The sequence below is a fragment of the Poecilia formosa genome, unplaced genomic scaffold (assembly GCF_000485575.1).
Source record: "Poecilia formosa unplaced genomic scaffold, Poecilia_formosa-5.1.2 Scaffold366, whole genome shotgun sequence".
Lineage (NCBI taxonomy): Eukaryota > Metazoa > Chordata > Actinopteri > Cyprinodontiformes > Poeciliidae > Poecilia > Poecilia formosa.
In genome coordinates this window covers 410,874-431,735 of record NW_006800305.1, presented here as the reverse complement: position 1 = coordinate 431,735, position 20,862 = coordinate 410,874, and the positions used below count along the sequence as shown (strand labels likewise).

At 37.3% G+C, this 20,862-nt stretch overlaps 1 protein-coding gene across 2 annotated transcripts in view; it reads left to right on the top strand.

Annotated features, from left to right (window-relative positions):
* The window catches only part of LOC103153901 (zinc finger protein 385D-like), a 63,591-nt gene that overhangs the window by 6,097 nt on the left and 36,632 nt on the right, over window positions 1-20,862 (top strand). Inside the window, exon 1 of one of the 2 annotated variants that reach the window (XM_007574985.2) lies at window positions 2,690-2,927. The exons of the other annotated variant lie outside the window; for it this stretch is intronic. Coding sequence (XP_007575047.1) covers window positions 2,906-2,927 — 22 coding nt within the window. The 5' untranslated portion in view covers window positions 2,690-2,905. Of the gene's footprint in view, window positions 1-2,689; window positions 2,928-20,862 lie in introns of those variants that run through there. 2 annotated transcript variants of the gene reach the window in all.

Sequence of the window (20,862 nt, the reverse complement as noted above, 5' to 3'; positions counted from 1 at the left end):
ATTGTCTGCAAATAAAATGAGATAAATAAGTTTTTGTTATGAGTAGTTCATAGTTCATAGAATAAAAGAACAAAGTTCATTTTACTCAAACATAAACCTGTAAAGAGTAAAATCAGAGAAACTCATCATCTTAAGTGGCCTCTTAATTTTTTCCAGAGCTGAATATAATGAAGTGGAAACTTTGATAATATATGGATGAAAATGACAATAATTCATAGAAGTAACAAAAAAAAGACAAAATCAGGCAAAATAATTTGTTTCCAAATCAGTTTCTTTCAATAAAAAAACTTATGAAAATAAGTAAATTTGGTTTAAATGGTCCAAAGTTGTGGGCCACTCAAGTTTTGCTACATATTAAAAGTTTAATGTGTCAGAAGAATGCAAGCTAAAATCTGACCAAAAGTAAAGTGTTTTAGACATTTAGTCAAAATCAAGTTTAAGTCAGACATTAAAACAAACATGTGGGGAGATTGATTGATGTTTTAATCCAAGTCAGATTTTTGTTTAAACCTGAGAAGTGAAACAAAAAAAGTGAATTAGTAGTCTTTAAACTGCACTATGAAAATGCTGTTGCACAACCAGTAATTCAAAGTACAGCAGCGTATTTTTCATTTTGCTCCCATTGTTGCGTTAGAGGCTTTACAGGCAAGAATAATGGTGAAATTGAGCCAACACAGTAAATCTGCAGCTGCAAACCCCCAAAAGATGCCAAAAACACCCCGCAGAGGAGGAGAGGAATGGTTGGTTGTAAATATAATATGAATCTTTGTTATTGTTATTGTGAAAACATGGCTTTAACTTAGAGTCCATGGTTGCATTTGAACTGTTTTTTAAAATTTTATTTTGGTTTGCGTTTGTAGATGGATTAACTGCAAAAACAATATTTAATCACCTCTCCAGGGTATGAACTACCCCGTCTAGTCATTCGTTGTTCGATTCTCCGGTTCTGTTCTCAACATTCTCTGTAAATACCAACTTCATTATTAAAAACCACGAGTATCCAAACTTAAGTCAGTGTCAGAACATCACAAAATGTAGTAAAATTGTACTTTTAACTTAAAACACACCAGCTTTTTCAATCAGAAAAAGTAGATTTAAATTTGTTGATTTCTTTGCAAACACTCACCATTTAGCAAAACTGATTCATTTCAATCAGAGAGAGGAGGACGAGCTAAAGAGGAGGGGAGTAAATTTAACATTCTGTATTTAAGAATATGCATATTCATATTATATAAAACATAAATAAAAAGAGAAAAAAGGAAAAACCTCAGAATTCCAAAAAAAAAGTCAGAATTTTGAGAAAAAAGTAGAAATTCTGAGAGAAAAAAATTCTCTAAAACATAATTTATTTAAGAATATACATACTCATATTAAAACAACATAAGACACTGGAGTTAACAATGTAAAAGAAAGCCAAATTATTGAGACAAAAATCAGAATTTTGAGAAAATGAGACAATTTTTTTTTACACTTTGCTATCTAAAAAAGAAAAAGAAAAAAACAGAATTCTGAGAAACATTTTTTTAAACATTATTTGTTAAAGAATATGAATATTCATATCATGACAACATGAAACACTAATGTTAATCTAAAGAGCCACATTTTCACAAAAAAAACTGAATTCTGAGAAACAAAATGTCAAAATTCTGAGAAAAAAACACTTATAAAAACATTATTTAAGAATATGCATATTTATATTATAACAACATAAAACACAGGTGTTAATGATGCCAAATTTTCCTTACTGTAACATTATTTATTTAAGAATATGCATATTCATATTATAACAACAGGAAAGGCCAGAATTAACTGACTAAAAGATTTTGCATTTTTAGAAAAAACTCAGAATTCTGAAAAATTTCTAAGAAAAAAACCCCTTTTTTAAATCTGCGTGGTATCGGTATTAGCCAATATTAGCTGTAAAATTAAATATTGGACATCGGCCATTCCTTCGAAATAATTCACGATATAAAAAGCGTCGTTTTTTTTGACAAACCAGTGACAATGATGCCTGCAGCGCAGCACAAGGTCATAAGAAACCTTTAAGTATTTATGTGCTTTTCACTTGTTGCTTGTGAAAAGGTTGGGTTCAGTTTTATTTACAAATCTGCACTGTGTGAGTGTTGTCATCGTCTTAGAGAGAGAAGATGTCATAAGTTTGACATTAAACTTAATGCCAGTTGAAGGCGCTGCATCATTTTCAGCCTCATTTTTAGCATTTGCATTTGGTAGCAGGTTAAATTGACAAAATAATGCAGTATTTTTATTTCACAGTAGAGAAAGCCGTATAGTTTCAGTAAGTATAAGAAAAGAATATCGGTATCGGTTAAATGAGTTTTAGAATATCGGCATATCGGACATTGACCAAAATTCCAATATCGTGCATCCCTACTTTAAAAAAAAAAAAAAACGTTAAGAATATATGTATTCACAGTATTACAGCATAAAACACTGGTGTTAACTATCTAAAAAAGCTGCAAATATTTGAGAACAAATTCAGAATCCTGAGGGAAAAAAAGCCGAAGAGAAGAAGTGTTTGGGTGACATAAAACAAGGACGAGACAAGCAGAAAGAGAGACTGTTGCTGGAAAATGTAGAGAGACACCCTGGAGAGCGAAAAGAGAAAAGCAAAGAGAATCAGAGAGAGAGAGAGAAAGAGAGAGAGAGGGAGGAGGACGAGCTAAAGAGGAGGGGAGGAACGAAGGGAGTACCAGAGTGAGGAGAGACAGAGAAGCAGCAGACAGAGCGCAGAATGCAGGCTGGTCACTGACACACACACTCTCACACACACGCACATGCACGGACACACACACCTCTGAGGAGTGTATGAGGCATGCACACGCTGCTGCCCATGGAAACACACACACTGGCAGGAAATACAGCGAACCCCAGAGCCTGAGGAGACATGGAGAGCAGCATGTTCTTTGGTGAGTCTGCTGTGTGTTTCAACACAAACTCCTTCCTTTTAGCTGGCCGTGGACTGGGAACACTGGTTTCCATTAGAGGAAATCACCATGAAGTTGCTCACCTAGGCAACCTCTTTTTGTTTTAATCTCCCTGTGAGAGCGGAGTCTCCACTCTGACATGTAAACGTGATCCAGCTGAGCTGCTGTACTTGTTCTGGAAGCTGAAGATGGATCTGAGCAGATGTTGCAGAGAAGATCAAATTACTCCATTAGGGCTTCAAAAAAAAGAAAGAAATGCTGAATTAACTCCCTGGGTGAATCCTTTCAAAAATAACTGCTGGTATTATTATTTCTTGTGGTGGAATTAGGAGGATTTATCATTAAGGATTAACCAATCAGTGCATTTGGACGTCTAGTTTGAACCAGAATGTTTGCGTTGTGTCAGGATTCACAGGAATCTGAGTTTCCTTTTGGAGTGGATTCCTTTGTTTTTATTATGTTTTGTTGTTTTGATCTATTGCCCTTGCTCTTGTGTATCCATTCCATAACAATTAGTCATTTTTCCTCAGCTGATCCAGCAGTGCTCCCCTCGCAGCTGCAGAGCATTCAGTTTATCACACTCACCGTCTCACTCCAGGAAACACTTCTTGTAGTATTTCAGCTCTGCTTTTCATAAATCTATGATTAACTCTGCCTTCTAAAACTGATCCTGCCTACCTCATGTGTGTGTTTAAGTCCTCAAAAATCACAAAACATTTGCGTTTTCACCAACTTTTTTGGTGTAATCCAGATTTTACCCCACTGTATTGTAAGCCTGGCAGCCCGCCAGGCTTTAATTCCCCCCCAGCAGGCTAAACTTAATTTATTTATTTTAAATACTTTTTTTTAAAGTGATGGCAAAGATGGGTTAAGCTAGGATTATAACTGATGCATTGAATCACGGTCCTCTACAACATCAAATAATTTGCAGGTATTAAAAATAAAAATACTTCAATCCAAAGGAATGTGCAGCTGAGAAGAATAATTTTAAAACTTTACAAAATGTTTATTTGTGCATTTAAAAAAAAAGACTGTTCACACAAAGTCTTTGTAAACCAACCAAACACAGACAAATGTTTTTCATCCAATCAGAGTTCTCCTTGTAAATAACAACCAATCACAATCAGCTAATCAAATTATAAATATCAAGCAGCAGATGTTTCTAAGTTAAATATTTGGATTTAGGAAAATGCACAAAGACATTTAATACAATAAATACTTCCATATGCTTACTCATCATTGTCCATTTTAGGTAATATTTCTTTAAATTTTATTTTTACATGTGAACAGCGTTACATAGCGCATATTTCATTGGGTTTGTCTTTTTTAAGACTCTGATTGAGGTGGTTAGCTGTTTCGAAAAGCCATAATTACATTGTCATACTTTAAAATTAAATGTCAACCTTTTACATTTTTTTAACATGTCCGGTAGCGCATTTCTGCTCAAAAGTTTAAGCATCGCATAGCACAGATTCGGCATCTTGGCAGATCAGAAACAATAATTTTTAAGATTGGGTTCCAGAGTGGATAAATTTCCGAACGTTTTATGTTTCCGTGTTGCCATTCGATTTGAGACATTTTTTTAAACGATGACCTTGAAGCTCCACCTCTGTCTTTACCTATTATGCACCTCACTTTCAAAAACATGGCGCTGTTCTGTGTTTTTGTGTCAGTCCTTTGCCACCAACCCTTTTGCGAAAGCTGAAGCCCTTAAATACCCTAAATGCCCCTCTAAAAACACTTACAACCGCCTATTTTAATAGCTAAAACACCAAATATTCCCTAATATTCATTAATATCCTCAGTGGAAACAGTCTTGGCACTAACACAAAAGAAAACATCCACCATCTTACTTCTCACCGATATGAGTGAATGGAGTCTAGTTGTGAATTCACACCAGCCCTGTTTGGTCCGCTTTAATCGAACTCTAGTCTGTTTTCCTAGAAAGTCCAGTTTGTTCATTCGAACTCTGACGCAAACCTAAAAGGTGAACTCTGTTCGATTGAAGTGAAGTGTGGCACGATTTGAATGCCAGAGTGGGTGCAAATGGGACTGAAGGCCACTCCAAAAGCAGGAAATGAACTAAAACGCAGGGCATTCTGGGTAAACAGAACCAAAACAAACATGAGAGCCCAACGCTAACATGCGACAAATTATTAGGGCCATGCTAAGTAAATAAAAAATTTAAATCACAAATTATTTCACCTTTATTCTTGTAATTTTATGATTTGTTCTTGTAAATTTATTTTTTCTTAGGAAGGCCCTGATACTCCCTTATAGTAATGGGAGAAATAACTCATAATCTTTTACCAGAGACTCCATATTTGTTTACATTTTGTGAAACAAGAAGTTGTGTTTCAGTGTTTCCTCTGGTGGTTCTCGGTGCAGCGCCCCCACAGGCAAGGAGGTGAACAGGTTTTTCAAAGAGTTTGGTTCATTTGATGCAGTGCAGTGTGAAAATGAACCATACCAGCTGAAAATGTTGCCATTTTGGTCCCAAATCGAACCATCTGCCGAACTATCAGGTGTGAAAATGATCTCAAAGGCAGTTCCATCCTGATACTAGCAAGCTATTTTAAAGGTGAATGTATGTCGATGACGATCATGCATCTCCTTTAGAAAACTGGTTTTGCTCAATAACCATATGGGAGTTACTGGCAGCAGGAGGCTGTTGAGATTCCCTGTAGAGAAAGGCCTCTTCCATTAGTTGTTAGGAAGGACACTGGAGGAGGCTTTGAAAGACTTAATGCAGCTTCCAGTCAAGTACTCTTCTCTCGGCTGGCTCACATCGGAGGAATAATTACACAGGGATCCGGATTTCTAAGGGAGGGGTGATTTGTTAAATGAAAGATTTTTTTTCTGCAGGGATTAAAGTGATCCAAACTTATAGACCGTGGCTTGTAAGAGGGAGAAGGATTTTCTCTTGTTATGCTAGACACAGAGGATGAGTTGGATCGGGTGAGGGAGGAAAGACGGGCCTGGAAGCTTATAAATGAATAAGCCGTCAGGTGCGGAGACAACTTGGGCTCTTTGAGATCCACTGCCGACGTTGCTCAGGTGTGAAACTGCTGGAAGTGGAGGAAAGGAAAGTGAAGGTGTTGCTGTTCTGTTTGGCTGCTTCTAATCCCATAAGATGAAAAGGGAAAGTGGGAAAACTCCCCGGCTTTCAACTAAAAGAGCACTTTGGATGGGATTTTGTAGCTGGAGAAGCTCGTTTTACGCGCGTTTCGGTGTCATTTTATCTTTACTGCTCGGTGTAAAACACAACAAAAGGATGGTAAAGGTCAGTGCATGGATGTGTGCATCGTTTCAGCATTTATGAATGCACTTCTGAGTGCGCTGCAGGGGGAAAATAGATGCGATCTCCTAAAAGATTAATAACACTGTTTGTTCACCAGCTCTGTGTTGCTCCTGTTTAAAAGCTTTCTATTGGAGTGATTTATACCTGACCCTTGAACTCTTTGAAACATGAGCCCAAGAACTTGGAGAAAATGGAAAACAGATCAGAGAAAGACTTTTCTCGTTTCACACAACAAAAAGTTACCATAAATAAACTGTCAGCTAGCAGACGAGCCCTCAAAACGCTGATACAACAAATAGGAATCAGAAGATTACAAAATTAGAACTGTTTTATAAATATTTTGAAACACATCTCTACCCTTCAACTTGCAGAAGTTACACAAATTGTGAGGGAATCTCTTATCCACAGTCACATTTTCATTTAATGAAACTATTCTTATGTTGACTTCTATGTATGGAATCACAGTGATGCCAAAAATATACAATCATCTTTAGCATTTTAAAAGATAGCTGAAGGCTTTTCAGTGGAACCTACTGGCATTAAGAAGTATTCATAATTTCATTCACTTTGACAAAACCTTTAGCTCTGTGAAAAAAATGAGTCCTATAAGCTTTTTAGAGATTTTAGGCTCGCTGGGTTGCCTTCTTTAGGAGAAAAGTTTTCTAAAACCCACTTTTTCAGGCGGACAACTTTTACTTAAATTTGTTTACCGCAGTTAAAATAACATGTTAGTTTTGCTTTCTGTCAAATAAAAACCTTCAAAGGTATGATCATTCATTTTACTCTGTAAGTCATCCCTGAAGTCCAAGTGCAAACTGTGTCACAGAGTCAATGCAATAAAAACATGCATTATCTGCAGCATTGTTCATTAAAATGGCACACCATCGATGGGTTAAAGAAAACATACATATTCACACTTAATGATATTCTAGACTACTGCATTATTTTTAATTTTGATACTTTAAAGTATTTTCCAAGTCATATTTTACATGTTTTTATACATCCATTTGGGTTTCTACTGCTTTTTGGCTTCAAAAACATTCAGAATGTAACATCACAAATCAGCAGGCCCCGCCCTTTCACCTAGTAACCCTGCAAAGCCCAGCCCGTTGCCAAGCAACCCCAGCTAAGCTCAGCCCCGTCACCTAGCAACCCAAGCTGAGTTCCAGAACATTGCTTTTACCGCTATATGTGTTGTAAAATGGCTTTTATTAATGAAATAAATGTAATGAACATGTTTGAATGGCCCATAAAAATATCCTAATCTGTTTATGGAAGCATAATAGGACACCGTTATGTATTTTTAAAAGAAAGTATTTACTTTTACTCAAATAAAAATGTTAATGCAGAGTCAGGGAGTATATTTTTGTCTATTTGTACTTTTACTTAAGTACAGTGTTTGACAACTTTCTCCACCACTGTAGGTTTTTGAGGAAAGTGCTTATTTTTAATCTGGAATCTGAAAAATGTGTTTCAAAACTGATGTGTTTGGCTTCGTAGGGTCAACAAATGTTAATCAGGTTCTGGAGTTCTGTAGGCTGTCGAGGCTGAGTCGAAACCCCAAAGGAAATCAGCCCAAGACTTTCTTTTAGTTTCTGCAGGAAACATGTCATGTGATTGTTGGAGCCGATTTAAAGACATCTGTGTTTATTAGTAAGCTTCGTTCATGATGGCAGAGAGAGCTACCGTACGTTAACAAGACACGGATGGAGCCAAAAGAGTGAAAAATTTTTAAAAAGCCGAATTTATCTTGTAAAGGTTAATTGGAAAATTTGTGAAAGTGTAGCTCTCAAAATGTTTTAAATCCACCCTTTGTTCGTTTTAATAGGGGTGAAATGATTTTATCCCCCCTGCTTGAAGGGAAGCACTGATCTCACAGCATGTTAAGGGTCAGCGAATACAATCAGCAAGCTGCATAAAAACACAAAAAGCATTAATCACATCAGGAACGTGGTTGGCATGCGAATGAGCTTCAGTGAAATTCAGATTTATCTAATAATTGGATTTGTATTTGCTGAGGGAAATGGACGTGCTGCGCGAAAGCATTCTTTTTATTATGAGTCGCTTTGCCAGTGTGGACTCTCAGCCTCTCCAGACAGATCTTATCCGGGCAGCCGGCAGGTTCAGGACAACAAGAGGAGCTGGAGGGGAGGGAGCCAGCGCAGATGATTAATTATTAATGCCAGTCAGCGTCTTCCAGACATCATTTATACTTTCCTGCTCTCTCGAAGCCCCGCCGCAGGAGGAAAAAAAAAAACCCCCACTGCAGCCCAGATATGGGGATCCTTCAGGAAGGGCAGCGCAGAGGACGGCTCCAGTTGGAGGCACACACTGCAAAAACACAATGTTGCCAAGTGATTTTGGTCTAGTTTCTGTCACAAATATCTTAGTATCCTTGAAATAAGACAAAACTAACAACAGTTGCATTTTAGGATGTTGTTTAGAGTAAAGAAATCCTTAATATTAATGAAAAAGCACTTGTTCCGCTGGCAGATTATTTCACTTATAACATTCAAGATGTCGTAGCAAAACCTAATCTGTGCCCTTCTGAGACAATATACCTGAAATAATTACCAATAAGACGATTATACTGCAAAAGAACCAAATCTTGCCAAGTGTTTCTGTCTAGTTCAAGTGTGATTATCTTAGTACACTAGGAATAAGACAAAACTGTCTTAAAAGTAACTTTTCATCAACATATGGGAGCTTGTTTAGAGTGAATAAATCCTTCTTCCACTGACAGATTATTTCACTTATCACATTTTTATAGCATAAAGCCTGGTGCAAATTTCAAGATGTCTTTACAATTCCTAATCTGTGTACTTCTGAGGTAATATACCTGAAATAATACACAGAAAATTACCAAAAAGACAATTACACTTAAAAAATACAAAATCTTACAAAGTATTTTTGTCTAGTTTATAGAGCAAATACCTCAGTTACTTGGAATAAGACAAAACAAACTTAGAAGCAACTTTTCAGCAAGATATGTGAGCTTGTTTTAAGTAAATATTTCTTTTAAATTGATAAAAAAAAAAGTACTAGTTCCACTGGCAGATCATTTCACTTATAGCGTATAATAATCCACCAGTGAAACTAGAACTATTTTAACAAAATTAAGGGATTATTCCAGTGTTTCAATATTTTCACTTTTCCGATGAAGATAAAAATTATAGCAAGAAATTTTTCCCATGTTCCAAGTGTATGATGAAACTAGTATTTTTTTTCATCAATATTAAGGGATTTTTCACTTAAAACAAGCTTCTGTATCTTTCTAAAAAGTAAGTTAGGTTTGTCTTATTTCAATAGTACTAATATTTGTTCTGGAAACTAATATTTGTTCTGGAAACTAGACCAAGAATACTTGGTAAGATTTTGTTTTTGCAGTGCATTGATAGAGTCGCTGCTAAACATCCAACAACACTGCATGTGATGCATCATTTAGCACAGTCTCAAAAAGAATAAATAACCAAAGGCCAGCGGAGGAAAAAAAAAACTTTAATCAGTTTCAATCTCATTCAAATGTGTCGAATTGTCAGATCTCATCTGAGTTCTGCAGCTGAACATTTTGGGGCTTCGCACGCGTCTCCAAGAGCCTCAGGTTAAAAAAGAAAAGTGCACCCATCGGTTTGTGTTTAATTTGATTCATCGGAGTTGCTTTTATTAATTTGAAGCCCTGCAGCCGGATATCAGCTGACATGATGATGAAGAAGTGAAAGCATTGCATGTCCAGCGTTGCGGCGTTTGAGCGGTGTCTCAAAAACTCAGCTTGATGGGTGCAAATGCAACACTTCATGTCCTCTGAGGTTCAGTTTTCATAATTCAGCAATTCCTGGGGGGGATATGACTCTTTAGCTGTTATTTATACATAATTACAGTTCGTTTTATGGAGATGGCTTACTGTGGGATTATCAGGTTTGTTTTAGAGGCATGTTGAGAATGAGAATACCATCTTGGGAGGTCTACCGAAACTGTGTGCCGAAAGCTATTAAAATGTATGTGACACCGGTACAAATAATTACTCTCCCCGTTTATTTACACTGGTAATTAGTGGAGCTTTGTGATAGGTTTTACTTTATTAAATGATTAGGGTTTCTGTCTGCAGAACTGTGAAAGGGTTGCAAACTACCTGTAATTTCTTTATGTTGTCCTTCCAAAGAGCGTTGCTTTCTTGTAATCTTTTAAATTTGTCTTATTTTGTTGTTTCCAGGATTTTTAAATATGTTTCAGAGTTTTTCTTTGGATTTTAGTAGTAGCTTTTCTTCATATATAAAAAAAGAAGACACAATTGCTTTTCATCTGAAAGTAAAATGTGTGTAAAATATATGCATTGCAAAAATACAAAATCTTACCAAGTACTTTTGGTTTATTTTCTAGTGCAAATATTTTATTTCATTTAATACCAAAATGTACTTTCAGGTAACTTTTCAGCAATATATAGGAGCTTGTTTTAAGTCAATAATTTCTTAATATTTATAAAATAGTCCTACTTCCTCCTCTGGTAGATTATTACAAGAAAATGTTCCCAGATTATAAGTGAAATAATCTGCCAGTGGAACTAGAACTTTTTCATCAAATAAGGAGTAACTGACTTAAAACAAGCTCTTGTTTCTTACTGTAAAGTTACTTTAAAGTTTGCTTTGTCTTATTTCAAGTGTACTAAGATATTTGCACTAGAAACTAGGCCAAAAATACTTTGTGAGATTTTCTGTGTTGATTTGTGGTTTTATCTTTGAGAGACGTCGGTGCTTCAGTTTTAGGAAAACCAGCGTTTTTAGACAAACACTTAAATTCCTCGTCCCCATGAACGTCACATTTATTGGTTGTATTTATGGTGCCTGCATGGGAGGCTGACAGCGAGAGACAGCGCTCACTGTGCAATTAATCGTTTGGTGGGTAACGTACTGACATCTACCCAGAGACCTCTTCTTCAATTGACCTTTAGCGTTCTATTTGTTTTGCTTTGCCTCGCCTCAATTACTTTTGTTTTCATCAAGTCGGAATAAGTGCTCGTGACAGAAAAATAGGCCACATAACAAAGCTGCAGACAGAACATGCAAACAGCTCCAGAAACACTTCTGAGAGGTATTTTAATGACTGTGACCTGCAGACCTCTCAGAACAAACCCACTCTACTTACAGACCCTCAATGTAGAGTAGATGACAGCTTCTGCTGTGGAGCCCACTTTAAACCAACGGGACTGCAGTCCAAAAGCAACCACCATCACGCTTTCTCAAAAGCGTGACGGTTCTTGACTGAGTGGCAGTCCGTTAATCAAGTTGTTTTTTTTTTTTTTCCTTTTTTGAGAGTTGGAGTAGTTTGACGTGAGCTGAGCGCTTAGGTTTCAGGGTTAAAGTTTAGTTTAAACCCAGTCACTCGTCTTCCTTTTCTGGCTTATTTTTTTAGTCCCTTTTTTTTTAGTAGTGACAGATGTTTAGGCCTGCAGACTTGCAGGAATGTGCTCGTGTGTTTAATCATGTTGGCTAGATTATGAGAGTTGTGTTGCCTGTCCTACCAGAAGACAAAGAAAACAAACATAATAGAGACATAAACACGGACACTAATTTCTTAAACATGTTGAAAACCTCCACCAAACAGGCACCAGAGCTGTCAAACTGAATGTATGAGGCACATGTGCACCATGACTACACCATTTACACAACTGGCACTCCAAGTCTGACACAGTCACCCAAGGAATAACTGTAAAATCTCAGGCTACTCTATACAAGTGCTCTATCTGCATTGAGTTTGCATGTATGGGGGAATTTTCACTCTTTTGTACTCGAAACTTTTGCTCTCTTTCAAATATTCTCTGTGCTTTCTCAAACCTTTCTCCGCGCACTCAAAACTTGTCTATGCTTGGCGCAAACCTCCACTTGCAAATCGTTTTCTGCTCGCACTTGAAACAGAAAAGTACCGTTGCCTGGCAACCTCTCAGCCAATAGAGGTGAGAGATTGTTACACTCAGTGTAACAATGAAAGTGTTGTACTGGGTGCGTTTGTTTCCTTCTAGCGGGTGTGCCTGTGTGGCTACTATCGATTGTAGCAACCTGCGCTGCCCAGTGGATGGAGGGAGGAACAACGGCCTCAGCGTTCTGCTCCGTGTTGCACTAAGCATCCGCCAGCAGTGCTACTGAGCGCCATGAACTACTGAGTTTGTTGACCCTAATATAACAATTATTTATTTGGCCATACCATTACCACATTGATCATGCCATATTGATGCCAGCCATCTTTCTTTCTTTTTTGGTTACTTATATAAATTATCATTTTCGTCCTTAAAATAGCAAAATTTCCACTTAACTTTATATTTTGGCCCGTCTGATGATGTAACTTTTCAATATTAAATCATTTATAATATGATCAGTTATTCAGTACTTGAGTAGACTTTTTTACCAAATACTTTTTTGCTCTCACTTGAGTAATTTCTTGGGCGGCTACTTTTTACTTTTACTTGAGTAAAAATATGTTGATGTAGTTCTACCGTTACTTGAGTATAATTTTTGGGTTCTCTGCTAATGAGCCTCCCTCAGCAGCCAACTGTGGACTCGTTCCTCCAGCCATCTTTCTCTTTTGATTAGCTGTCCTTTGTGGCTGCAGATGGTAATGCTTAACGCTTGGTTCATATCCGTCAGTATGAGTTAACATTTAATGCAACAGTCAATAAATGCGTCACTTAGAGGAAAAAAACACGAATAAGTCGCAGAACCAGCCAAACTATGAATAAAGTGTGACTTATGGCCTGGGAAATACAATTTGTTTTTCAATCCAACGACATACAAGTTTGTGGCAAGAACAGAAACTGTGTGGCAGCAACTTTCCTTCCTGTTTTGGTCAAACGGGACAAATTTGAGGTTTGTTTCAAGCTAACCATGTGATTTTCTGCACCACAGTAAAATTTAACACCACCACTTTCCACTGGGAAATGTACTTTTTACGCTACACTGATCTGACATCTATACTTACCAGTGGCTCAGATTTTTAGACACAGAAGGACCGCGGCTCGGTTGGAAGCCATAATGAAACATGTCAGCAGTTATGGAATGTATTGGTGTGACATTTTGGTTTGAAATGCGTTCTCTCTAGAGATTGGATCTTAATAATTTTGTTGGTCCTTTTCAGACCAACAAAATCCTGTGTGGTAAGGAAGAAAACAAGCTTTTAGCTTCAGTCTGTTTTGCAAAAAATAGTTATCCTTTATTATCTCTATTGCATTAAGATCTGGAGTTTCTGGAAGAATTGAAGAATTGAAGAATTAAAACTGTTTTTTTTATTCATCCATGCTAACATTATTATAACCGGGTAAGCTTTGTTTGTTTGGGTACAATTTCCAGATTTCAAAGACTGCCATGTTTATCTGTTCAAACAGTTATATGCAAGTATAAACATCCTGGTAACTTCCAGCTATCACACTGTTCACTAAGGATGGTGTGATGTCTCAGATATTAAAGGAGAGCTATGCTTTTATCCTTCCATTTTGGTTTCTATCGCTTCTAAAAACAGTCCTAGTACTTTAACAAAAACACCCAGCCATTTTTTTGACAGTAAGTTAATGTTTTTTGTTGTGTGGAAAATGAGCCGTTTTAAAAACCTTTGGAATGTAACGTTACCTAGCAACCCCAGTAGAGACCAGCCCGTTACCTAGCAACCCCAGTAGAGACCAGCCTGTTACCTAGCAACCCCAGTAGAGACCAGCCTGTTACCTAGCAACCCAAGCTGAGTTCCAACAGCTGGTTTTACTGTTTGGTTGTCTGTTGACTTACTATTTTTTTTGGTTGGGTTTAAAGAGATGAGACGCCCCAGAATAGGCAGACCTGAACTGATTAAATCTCAGTATCTAGTATCTAAGAATGACTTTGTGCGAAAAATGTGATGAAAATGTTTTGTATCATGCAGAGACCTAACCTACCTTGTATTTTAAGCACAATAGGTCACCTTTAATGTTTTCATCGTGTGAAATGGTCAAATCAACACTACAACAAAAAAAAGATGTTGTGAATGTTCTAGTTGAAGCTGATAAAAGTGTCATTTTCCACAATGAAACAAGTCTCAAGATGTGCTTTACAAGTATATATTTTTAGAGGTGGTCCAATGAAGCTAAAATTTAAGTATTTGACCAAAAGGACCACCTTTATATTAAGAAAGGAAAGAAAGTTGTACGTCGATGCAGAAAAGAAATTGTTGGCGTCACGAGGAAAGAAGATTAAATGGAAACATTGAAGAAACATATTAAGATTGAAGCTAAATCTTAGTCACAAATTGGGCTCGCAGATGGAGAATGACACAGAGCATGTATCAAATTAGGGTGTTTTTACACCCGAGGTGTTTAGTCTATTTAAAACAAACTGTTTAATTTGTCCCTTTGGTGTGGGTCGTTTGTGAAGATGTGAGCACAGCAGTCGCATCAGAGTGTGGACTAAAATTATTGTATGAAGCATTTTGGAGTCTTGGTACGATTCAAAGTGAACTGTAGAGCGATTGGTTTATGATGTGAATGGGATTCAATCTCGATACAACACAGCTACCAGGTATATGATGTGAACTTGATTCAAACACTTCCCTGGAGTTTTTTTTAATATATAGAATAAAGCCAGTTTTACAATACTGTACAAACACAAAATCCTACCAAGTATTTTTGTCTAGTTTCTAGTTCAAATATCTTAGTACACAAGGAATAAGACAAACTAACTTATAAGTTAGTTTGTCTTATAAGTTTGTCAGTAAGATATAGAAGCTTGTTTTAAGTGAATGATTCCTTAATACTGATGAAAAATTTCTAGTTGCTCCGGAAGATTATTTCGCTTATGGAGAAAATGTTTTGTTATAAGTGAAATAATCTGCAAGTGGAACCAGTGCTGTTTTTAAATCAATATTAAGAAAATATTTACATTTACAAGCTCGCATATCTTGCAGAAATATTACTTGTAAATTAGTTATTTCAAGTGTACTAAGATATTTTCAGTAAAAAGTAGATCAAAAGTACCTGGTAAGATTTTCTGTTTTTGCAGTGTTCATTCTCCAGGTTTCAGCTTGTTCAGAACAAGCATCTGCTTCCTGTTTTTACATTTGGTGCTTCCAAACCAGAGACATCTGATCAATAAAAATATACTATGACTGGGTAAGCTCTGATGATGAGGATGATGATGGTGAACTTCCACAAGTCTGGTTCATCTTTGGGGATAGTTTCCAGAGGTCGGAAGCTGCCATTTTAATCTGTTCAAACAGTTATATGCAAGTATAAACAACCTGGTAACTTCCAGCTATCAAACTGTTCACTAAGGATGGTGTGATGTCTCAGTTATTACATTATTTTTATTATTTCCTTTTGGTTTCTACTGCTTCTACAACTCAGTCCAAGTACTTTACAAAAACACCCAGCCACTTTTTCACAGTAAGTTAATAGTTTTGTTGTGAGGAAAATGAGTCATTTTAAAAAACTTCGGAATATAACGTCACAAGTCAGCAGGCACTGCGCCGTTACCTAGCAACCCCAATGAAGCCCAGCCCGTTACCTAGCAACCCCAAGCGGAGTTCCGGCAGATTTGGACACATTTTACCAAATGTATGCGCTGTACAATGGGGGTATATAAACCTTACTGTACACGGTATGCTGTACTGTATAATGTATATTTACGGAATACAGTACCATATAATGTATATTTCTGGTAAATATACAGTAAATTTACTGTTCACGTAAATGGTAAATATTCCGTGTACTGATATACGGTATAAATGCGGTATATTTATATAGTATATTTACCGTTATATATATATATATATATATATATACAGATTTTACCATATTTATGCAATAATGTATACCGTATTTATACAATAAAATTCTGGCAACCACAACTGCTGATATTTTACCGTAAATTAGAGAATTTTTTACAGTGCAGCTCCACTCCTGAGTGTGTCAGAGGGAAAAAAAACCCTAAACTTCACTTTGACTTCTTGTGGTTCTCCGGTGGAACAAATCAGCTTCATGTGATGATGTTGCAGGTCGAGGGGAAAAAATAAAAATCCCCAAACCTGAGCCATGATGGCCCGTCAGATCCCATCTGTCAGTGCGTACACTAAACACAACCCCTTCAAACAAATCCACATGTCAGATCGCTGCAGATGAACTTCTCACACCAGCGCGGCTGTGTTTGGATGATCCGCTTTTGGCTACGCGCCTCGCTCTGACGGACGGCTCATTTGGCTGTTAGCAAGGTGAGGCGATCCTGAGCGGTGACGTCAGGCCGGCATGTCGAGCGACGGTTGATCCCTGCAGACGGACATGCTTTGTTAAAGTTGGTACCGGAACGTGCCTCCACATGAAAGACCGCATGTGCGCTTTTTCCAACAGATGGCAGCGCTCCGGCGGCTGGAGGAAGAAGCAAAAGATGGAGCAGGAAAGAAAAAAAAAAAAAAATGCCCCGCAGTTTGTGGCTTCTCCCAATTCTCTGCTTGTTTTTATGACTTTTGCTTTTTATTTACCCCTAACCACAGCCTGGGGACTGAAACGTGGCAAACATTGTTTTTATTTGTCTCATGACACTGGTTTGATGCCAGCGCTTTTGAGCCTGCTGGCTCAGGTTTTCGCTGTTGTTATGCAGCGATAAAAATGAAAAAAATCTCCCCTCTGGTTCTCATTATAGCTTTGTGAAATAGCTTCTTTAACTCCTAATGTTTTGGAACGCAGGGGCAGTTTCTTTCTTTTTTTTTTCTGCCATTTTCTTTTCAATCCTGACGTGTTGAAATCAGCCCTGTCCTGTTTCCAGCTCGTGGTTAGGAAAGCTCTCTGCTGGCGTGGCGCTCTCACATGACAATAAAACTGGAGTATTTACTTTTGTTTTTCCTAGAGATGTGTGGCCCGGGCCTCTCTTACTGTTGAATCATCTCATAAGACTCGCTGTGGGGCCGCTCCACCTCAGCAAGCATCTGATTTCAGAGAAAAAAAAACAATAAATGCACTTTTCACCTGCTAACCCAACCTGCTCTTAGGAAAAAGAGCAGGTTGCCAAAAGAGTAAAAAACCTGAATTCACCTTCAGATCAGTTATAAAAAGATAAAATTACCCCAAAATGTAACTTCTGTCCACATAGCGTAGATGTTTAGTGAGAGATTGGTCGTAACTGGTTACATTTATTTATTTTAAAATATCGCTACTCTTACTTCTACCAGCTGAATGAAAAGCAAATATGTTTTAACCAATAATTAACCAGACACATACACACACCTGCAGTTTTTGCTAAAGTTTAATATGTTTTCTGTTGAAAGAAACTACTTTGGAAATGTTGGCAACACTTTGTTTGAAGCGTTCTGTATAAGACTGATGTGACACCTTAATATTGATGAAAATTGCTAGTTTCATTGTCAGATAAATTCACTCATTACAAGACATTTCTGCCAATAATCTTCAAATAGAACTGGTTGTTCGTCAGGTGATAGAAGACTGACTTTGTATCTGTCTTTATGTGGCTCTGGATGTTCAGTTCTCACCATGTAAAGGTTTAAAACCAATAGGATTAATGGAAAATCAACTTTGAAAAACACAGGAGGCAATACTGAGAAATGTTAAAGAAGGTAAGATTGCAAACCTGAAAACACATCCCAACTATGAAGTACGGTGGTGGCAGTATCATGTGGTCTGACTGTCTTTTGCTTGGTTCCGTGCTCATCATAGAGTTCATGGTTTATAGTTCTTATATATGTCACATCTCTCAAAATCAGAGTTGGGCAGTAACTAGTTACATTTACTTGAGTAACTATTTGGAAAAAAAATTACTTTCAGGAGTATTTTTACTGAGCTGTATTTATTACTTTTACTTGAGTAATTTTATTATGAAGTATCACTACTCTTATGTTCTAACAACCTAAAAAACGTGAGAGTCTAGAACAGGGGTGGGCAACTCCAGGCCTGGAGGGCCGGTCTCCTGCAACTTTTAGATGCGGCTCTACTTCAACACACCTGAGTCAAATAATGAGGTCATTAGCAGGACTCTGGAGAACCTGACTGCAGTGAGGAGGTGATTCAGCTGTTGGACTCAAGTGTGTTGGGCCAGGGAGACATCTAAGAGTTGCAGGATGCCGGCCCTCCAGGACCAGGATTGCCCACCCCTGGTCTAGAACAAGATGGAGAAATGGCTAATGGCAGAAAGAGAAATCCTGCTAACATCTGACGCTACTCCGTGTTTGATGACATTTTGTGAAGAAGGAAGATTTTCAAGTCGTTTCCTTCCGTTTCCTTCTGCTGCAGCGCCACCACAGGTGAGGAGGGGAACAGGTTTTTAATTTTGATTCGTTTGACTCAGTGCAGTGTGGAAACAAACCACAGCAGCTGAAAATGTAACAAATGTTGCAACCTAAAGGATTTATGTAATATGAAGGAATCAAAGCAACACTCCAGGAATGTTTTTAATAAGGAAATAACAATATAACATGATATAAAGCTTAAAAAAGTAGATTTTTACATGTTATTTTCCCTTTAAATTCAAATGTTTCTACCATTAGACCTCCAGCGCAGTGCCATAATACGTTTCCCCGCTTCACTAAATCTACTTTAGGGTCAATTGGTGCAAAGTTCCCAAAGGTCACAATCTGCAGACTCAACATTTGCAGACCTCTAAACCTTAAGTGTTCTTCAGAAAAGCTCAAGAACCGAACATAAAGCGCTTCCAGAAACACTGAATATTATTTATGGATCATTAATTAAAAGGATTCTACGCCAATTTATAAACGCAGCTGGCAGGACACCAAAAATTAATTTCTCCAAGTCGACTATAAATCATATTTTGAGATGGCGTTCTCTATAGAGTTGTACTTTGCTTGGTTGTGTTGTAATTAGTGGCTGGCATGAAACAGGAATACATTACAAGGGAGAGGATTCGTTTGTGCAGCCACACCTGCACAAAATCTAAAAGAGAAAGTAAATTAAAAGAAAATATGTTCACAAGTGAGAAAATTAACTTCAGTGAAAGAAAAAAAAAAGAAGCAAATTTCCTTTTTCTGTGGAGTACAAGTTTTAATTGTGCCTTTGTTTTCCTTTTCAGGCTGTTGTACAGCTAGAAATGAAATGTAAACAAAGCTTTTTGAATTAAAAAGGTTTCTCTAACTCCTCCACCTTAAACTTGTCTTCATTAAATCAGTGCATCTCTCTCAAATGTCTCTGAAAAAAGACAAACCAACACAACTAAGCCAAACGTTTTTTTTACTGCAGGATGTCTGAGAGCAAATCCAAAAGCATAAAGTGACAAATGATCTGACCGCTAAACGTGTTTACAAGCTGCGATGGTCGTGAAGGAGATCGTCACTGCAGAGGCATGAGCCATGCTCTTTAGTTTTCTTATTTTGAGGCCGTCTTTCGTTGAATTGTTCTGCTTCTTTGACTTTCTGACAATTTGTATGGGACATTTCCACAACAAGGCGAACACCATAAAGACATGATACAGTAACAGATTATGAAGCCAGCAGTAAGGTGTAGTCAAATACCATCATAAAGGAAATAAATATGAAATATGTTGATCAAAGTTCCACTCACTGCTAATCACAAGCAGGTGGGATTTTTAGTTTGGATTTAAAGGAACTCTGTGTTTCAGCTGTTTTGCAGTTTTCTGGAAGTTTGTTTTAGATTTGAGAAGCAAAACAAAAACAAAAACTGAATGCTTCTTCGTGTTTACACTGCAAAAACAAAAAACGTTACCAAGTCTTATTTTAAGTGTACAAATATCTTCTAAGTGTACGAAGAAATTTGCACTAAAAACTACTAAAAAAACGCTTAGTAAAGTTTTGTGGACAAAAATACAGTGTGGTTCTGATTCTGTGGATGCAGAGCAAAACCAGAGCCAGAAGACCTCAGAGGTCCGGAAGGTTGCTATGACAACAGCAGTAGATCTTTAATGTATTGGGGTGCTGAGGCGTTCAGTGATTTATAAGCTAACAGCAGTATTTTATAGTCTATTCTCTGAGCTACAGGGAGCCGGTGTTGGGACTTTAGAACTGGGTTGATGGTCTCTATCGTCCTGGTTTTAGTCAGAACTCCAGCAGCAGCGTTCTGGATCAGCTGCAGCTGGAGTATTGATTTATTTAGACACAACTGCAGTAATCAATGCGACTAAAGATGAATACATGCTTGAGTTTCTCTAGATCTTGCTGAGACATTATTGATTTAATCCTAGAAATGTTCTTCAGGTGACAGAAGGCCGACTTTGTAACTGTCTTTATGTGGCTCTGAGGGTACAGTTCTCACCATCTAAAGGTTTTAAACTAAAAGGATTAATGGAAAATCAACTTTGAATGACACAGGAGGCAATACTGAGAAACGCTACAAGTGGTGTTAAAAGGGGGAAGATTATAAGGTTGAAAACACATCCCAAAGTACGGTGGTGGCAGTATCATGTGGTCTGGCTGCCTTTTGTTTGGTCCTGTGCTCATCATAGAGTTCATGGTTTATAGTTCTTTCTTATATACAGTATATCACAAATCAGAGTTTGGCGGTAACTAGTTACATTTACTTGAGTAACTATTTGGATAAAATGTACTTTTAGGAGTATTTTTACTGAGCTGTATTTATTACTTCTACTTGAGTAATTTTATTATGAAGTATTTCTACTCTTACTTGAGTAAAATCTC